This window comes from Archocentrus centrarchus, unplaced genomic scaffold (genome assembly GCF_007364275.1).
Source record: "Archocentrus centrarchus isolate MPI-CPG fArcCen1 unplaced genomic scaffold, fArcCen1 scaffold_44_ctg1, whole genome shotgun sequence".
Lineage (NCBI taxonomy): Eukaryota > Metazoa > Chordata > Actinopteri > Cichliformes > Cichlidae > Archocentrus > Archocentrus centrarchus.
The window spans coordinates 1,858,808-1,864,634 of record NW_022060270.1 but is presented as its reverse complement, the minus strand read 5'-3'; the positions used below and the strand labels follow the sequence as shown (position 1 = coordinate 1,864,634).

Sequence of the window (5,827 nt, the reverse complement as noted above, 5' to 3'; positions counted from 1 at the left end):
TGCTTTCACTGCCACTTGGAAGTAGAAATATAGAAATAAATGTGAAAATAATAACAGCATATGGCCCTGTTTTCCACTCTCACCCACTCTCCATTGAGCTGGAATCAGAGTGTGACTGTATTACAGAAAAGGTTTTTCAGCAGCTAGGAACATGTTTCCACCCCCCCCCCCCCCCCCCCCCCCCCCCCAAAAAAAAAACAAAAAACAAAAAAAAACAAGAAGAGGGAAGAAAAAAGTCACCCTAGTGTCCCATTGCACAGAAAATAAAAAATATGTCACAATCAAATTACATCCACTTGTAAATGTTTTGAACTGGAATATAGATAGGGAATAACATTTTTATGCGTTTTTTAAACTAAAAATCCTCTTTTGGTTGTTATACTGGAAATATGTATGGAATAACCTCGATCATAGTAGATTCTGCTCTTCATGCGTGATAAAAAACGGGATGAGTTTTAACATCCACCATGTCACCGGCAGCAGCCCCCAGGGTTTGCTTTGGTTTTAGCCACATGCTAAATAGACACATTTTCAGAAGCTGGCAGATGATACATTAGTGGGAAAGTTCTCTACAAAAGAGAAGAAACCCCTGATGACTCGTCATAGATTAAGAGGTTAAAACCAAAAATAAGACAAAATTTATGATGCAGTTGAACTTCACTGCTGCTGTGTACTGAGGATACCTATGAAGACAACATAAAAGGTTCACCCTGCTCATTTACGTTTGTCGCCGGAGACAACAGACGCTGGGCCAGCTGGTAGTGTGAAAGTTAACTTTTCCCCCGCAGAGCGACGACGGGGACGGCGATCGCAAGCAGAAGCGGCTTCTTATTTTTATTTTCATTTTTTTAATATTTTTTTTATTTTATTTTATTTTTTTGCAAAATTCTGTCAAAGCAAGGATGAGCCTCTTCCCCATAATCCACACAGCAGCCTGGGAACCAAAGAGCGGCGAAGGTAGGCGCAGACCAAAGGAAAAGCAGCGTCGCTGTTTGGATCTGATCTGCCAAGGCTGAGTCCCCAGAAATGTTTCAGGGCCCAGAGCAGCACAATCTGAAAAAATACATAAATTCAATCAAATTCAAACCCAGCATCAAAAATGCGCATGATTTAAAAACGATTTTTAGTTACAGTAAAGGATCATTGGGTATTTTAAATTCATATTTTTGCAAATTTTATGCGACTTAAATTTACCTTTGAGAAAAAGATTATCGCGCAGAAGCATCAAAGCACGACCTTCGTACTGAATTTTACTATATTATCCAACGTCTCCAGTCTTTGTGAGAAATCACGCAGTAGGAGCTCAAATATAATAAATCCATCATAAATACCGTTCCCCCCACCCAAAAAACGACTTATTATTCCACCCGATATAAAAAATAAATTGTATAACTGTTGAAAATAACAGAATCGAATTTTATATATATATAAAATATATATATATATATAAAAAAAAAAAAAAAAAAAAAAATATATATATATATATATATATATATATATATATATATATATATATATATATATATATATATATATATATATATATATATATATATATATATATATATAGTGTGGATGAAATTATTCATATATATATATATATATATGAATAATTTCATCCACACTTCTAAATGCTGTAAAAATAACAGAGTGAATTGCTCGTAGGTAATACATATTTTTGTGCCGGAAAACTTGGTGGAAATCATTGTGAGTTGATTGAAATCTGCTGTTTTACATGTTAACATAGAACAAAAGCTTGAAGCTGAACTCTGCGTCCACACAGAGCTAATCATCTCCCACAGCACAGGCTTATCTGCCCGCCTCATATGAGCATGTGTTAACACCCCATTGAGTGTTAAATGCAATCAGTGAGTCCCATTAAGGTCTGAACTGGGAGTCCACGTTCCTCTGCAGCTGCCGGAGTCCCATTCCCCTACCACTAAGTTGATGTTGATTAGCCATGTAAATACGCAATAAGCTCACCTTCCCTACACTGAAAGGAGGTGATAATGGGCCGTTATCTTAGCCCGGTCAGGGGGGACATGTCAGACGTCGTTGACCTGCAGAGAGGGAGCCATGGAGGAAAGGCACTGATCTGCTCCCCACGGAGAAGCAAGGGTGGATAATGAGATGAACCCCAGCTTTAATACACTGTATTTTCTGTCTGACATATAATTTTGATTTACCCATGTAGAAAAGGAGAAGTGAAAATGAATAAAAGTCCCAATTATGGTTAAACTGCACTTATCCGCACATATTGTAAATCGAAGGGCTACTTTGTTGTTTTACAAGTAGTCCTGTATACCTGGGACAATTTATTTTAATGGTAACTAAATAACGAGTAACACATTTTTAATAACAATTTTTTTTATTAGTCGAGCTTTACCACTTTTAGAGCAACTTCCTTTGAATTATGTAAAATATCCAGACTAACCAGAAACATTTACAGTGACTGCTAAATTCGTTTGATTAAGGTGTTTCATGTTTGATGGAAAGCGGCCCTGTTCTCGCTCTGTCCGGTAAACGCGCGTGTAAATGTGTCCCGTAGATTAGGAGGCTTTCTCCGACACGGAAATAATCGGATTACTCAGTAGGAAGAGCCCCTGCGGCCCAGCAACACATTTCTAAAAGTCCGCAAACAGTGCGGATTATCTTAATTGAATTAATTCAATACACAGATCTACGGCGCGTTCACGCCGCGGGACGCAGTGCGCTAAGCGCAAGCGGGCTCTGCCGTGACGTCAGCGGCGTGGAAGAACAGCCCCGCTCTCAGGCTGGCCCCCTTAAAACCTCCAGTCTGGATCCTCTGGTCGAGCTCGCCGAGTCGCGCACGCAGTGAAAAGTTGCCCCAGAGTCATCATGACGCAGCTGTAGTTCGCGTTTTTCCAGGGAGTACGGAACCCTTCAGCCCGGGACATTTGTGACATACTGTGACAAAAGTTTTCACTTTTCGGCGAGTTTTCATCGCACACCGGTGTGATGCCAGCCGGGATGTTCAGCATAGACAGCATCCTCTCCGGACGGCCGAGCTGTAAGGAGCCGCTGCTGCTGCACCGGAGCGGCCCGGTGGTGCTGTCCGCCGGCCTAGCAGACTCTATCTACACCGACTACAACGGACTGTATTCAGCCACATGCGGACCTTCTCCCCCCGGGGTTCAGCCTGTGAACGGCAGCAGGATTGGATATAACGGCTACTACTACGGTCAGCTGCACGTCCAGGGCGCTGCAGGAGGCCCGCCGTGCTGCGGCTCTGTACCCGGCCTGAGTCCACAGCAGTGCCCCTGCATCCCGACAGGTAGGACAGCCACATTCACCAACTCTGTCACAATCATTTCCAATTCTCAGTTTAGACCTTCGCAGTGACGAATCCACCACAGGAAGCGTCTGATTTTTGCCAGACTTGGCAAAAAGCGTTTTTCTTTTCTTTTGCTAAGTAACATTAATAAGACACCAGGACCAAACTAAAGGCCCCATTTAGCCTGAAAATCCAAGGCAGCTGACTCAGTTCCAGCATTAACTAATTGCAGAATATTATTCGTACTGTGATGCTAGATATTTTGCAGATCTCTTACGTCTACCTTTTCAAAATTAGGATATGACTGTCTAAGCATACGCCTCTAAAATTATTTAGGCCTCCTGGACTTACTGTGAGGCTTTGTGCAAAAGTAGAAATGTTGACAGATGCGTGTGTGAAGGTTTTTATTTTATCTCATGATCGAGACAAATAGCGCTGACCTGCTTCCAAAGTGACGCTTTCTGCACGGATTTACACGCAGGAACAAAGAGCTGGAGGACTTGCGTGAGTCTTTGAATACTAGAAGACTTCGCCTGTTCGTTTTCTTTTTGTTTTGTTGTGTTTTTGTAAAAACATTATATTGTACATAAAAACAAAAACAAAAAATCCTCCAATTTTATTTATTTAATTTTTTGCTATTTTATGAATGTTGGAATCCAAAATCAAGTGTTTAATTAGCCACTAGTCTAATTAGTGTGTGTGTGTGTGCGTGCGTGTGTCTCTCTCTGTGTGTGTAGCAGCTTCAGTTCGACCGTTTTAACTCACCCATGTGTGGTGTCTTTCCGTCGTGCGCAGGCTACGACAGCCCGGGCTCGGTGCTGATCTCTCCGGTCCCGCACCAGATGATGTCCTACATGAATATGGGCAGCCTGTCGCGGACCGAGCTGCAGCTCCTCAACCAGCTGCACTGCCGCAGGAAGCGGAGGCACCGCACCATCTTCACAGACGAGCAGCTGGAGGCTCTGGAGGGCCTCTTCCAAGAAACCAAGTACCCGGACGTCGGCACCCGCGAACAGCTGGCCCGCAAGGTCCACCTCCGGGAGGAGAAGGTCGAGGTCAGAGCCGCTTTTGACTTTTTAATATGATATTTTCTTACTGCTTAAAAACAAAACAAACAAACAAAAAAAACCAAACAAAAACAACTTTCATTCCACTGATTTTATTGCAAATCGATTCAGTAACAGACTTTTGGATTGTGTAGTCGCGCAGCGTGTTAAGGAGACCGGCTGACACGCATTCACATGAGTGTTGTTGTGGAATATTGCGTTGGCACCCTCAACAACAACAACAACAACAACAACAACAATAATAATAATAATAATAATCAGAAAAAAAATTAAACCCAAAATAAATAAGACATGAAGGTCGCCTGAGATCTTTAAATGAGTTCTCCGCTGCAGGGAAGCGTTCGCGGGCTTCTCCCGTGCGTGGACTCCCGGGCCGTGGGTCGGAGGAGCTGTTCGCTCACGGGAGAAACCAACAGGTGTTTGTTGTTGATCGGACTCCTGCGCGGGAGCAGCCGTGGGCTGTGACTCGTGACTGTCGCTGTTCGGTGTGTTCGTGGGTCAAAGAGGGGACGAAGAGTCAGACTCTTGTATTAGCGCTTAAAATGTGCTTTTTCTGTCACATAGGTTTGGTTCAAAAACAGACGCGCGAAGTGGAGGCGGCAGAAAAGGTCTTCGTCAGAAGAGTCAGAAAACTCTCAGAAATGGAACAAATCGACCAAAACGTCCGCGGAGAAAACCGAGGAGAGCAAGAGCGAGGTGGACTCAGACAGCTGATAATACCGGGGACCTGACACGGCCTCGCGTGCTCGTCTAGTGGAAATTGATGTGGACCCCGAGGCATTCTGGTGGTGTGGTGTTGCCATGTTGCACAGTTGTATATATCTACATTTTATTATTGACTCTGTGTCCGTTATTTATATTTAATTTAAGTTGGTTTTGTAATGTTACACACGCCAGGGGGAGAGACGCCCTCTGAACTGACTGATATGTCTGAATATATCGTAATGTTCTATATGTGACATTTTTATGGATATTAAATGTTGTAATTCTACTATTATTTTTTAACTTTGTAAAGTTTTCTTTGCGCTCGCAGCCGGGGGGCTGCCTTATTTTCTTTAGCGAAAATGAGAAAAACAGTTTAAAGGACAATGAGTACAAACATTAAACCATAAATGAATCATCACTGAAACGTGTCCGATTTCATTTTTTGTGGCCGGCGCAGAAAACAAATGTCCCGGCGGACTGCAGGAGGACTGCGCTGCTGCTGGAAGGCAGACCTCTGCACAGAAACGCTTTGAACGCGCTGTTTGCGGCAAAGTCACTAAACTTTTTTAATAATCGATGTTATGGTTATCAGGTATGCATGCCGTTTTTGTTTTATGCTTACCACTGAAATATTTAAAGTTTACAAACCAAGGGAAGGCCTGCAGGAGGATTTGGGCTTTTGGCTCTGAAACATTTTTGGATAATAATTAAACCATTGTAATAATCCATACAGGACCATTCAGAGACGCAGCAGTAAAAG

At 42.7% G+C, this 5,827-nt stretch overlaps 1 protein-coding gene across 1 annotated transcript; it reads left to right on the top strand.

Moving 5' to 3' along the window:
- Positions 1-2,794: 2,794 nt before the first annotated feature.
- Positions 2,795-5,535, top strand: gsc (goosecoid). Its single transcript, XM_030725002.1, has 3 exons — positions 2,795-3,295; positions 4,091-4,350; positions 4,927-5,535. The coding sequence occupies exons 1-3, from the start codon at positions 2,980-2,982 to the stop codon at positions 5,074-5,076; spliced, it is 726 nt and encodes a 241-aa protein (XP_030580862.1). The 5' UTR covers positions 2,795-2,979; the 3' UTR covers positions 5,077-5,535.
- Positions 5,536-5,827: the final 292 nt, after the last annotated feature.

Bases quoted from the DNA above. Each gene is read 5' to 3' on its own strand.
- gsc (XM_030725002.1), top strand. From the start codon at position 2,980: ATGCCAGCCGGGATGTTCAGCATAGACAGCATCCTCTCCGGACGGCCG. The intron at 3,296-4,090 runs GTAGGACAGCCA...CGTCGTGCGCAG, and splicing joins GTGCCCCTGCATCCCGACAG to GCTACGACAGCCCGGGCTCG. The intron at 4,351-4,926 runs GTCAGAGCCGCT...TCTGTCACATAG, and splicing joins TCCGGGAGGAGAAGGTCGAG to GTTTGGTTCAAAAACAGACG.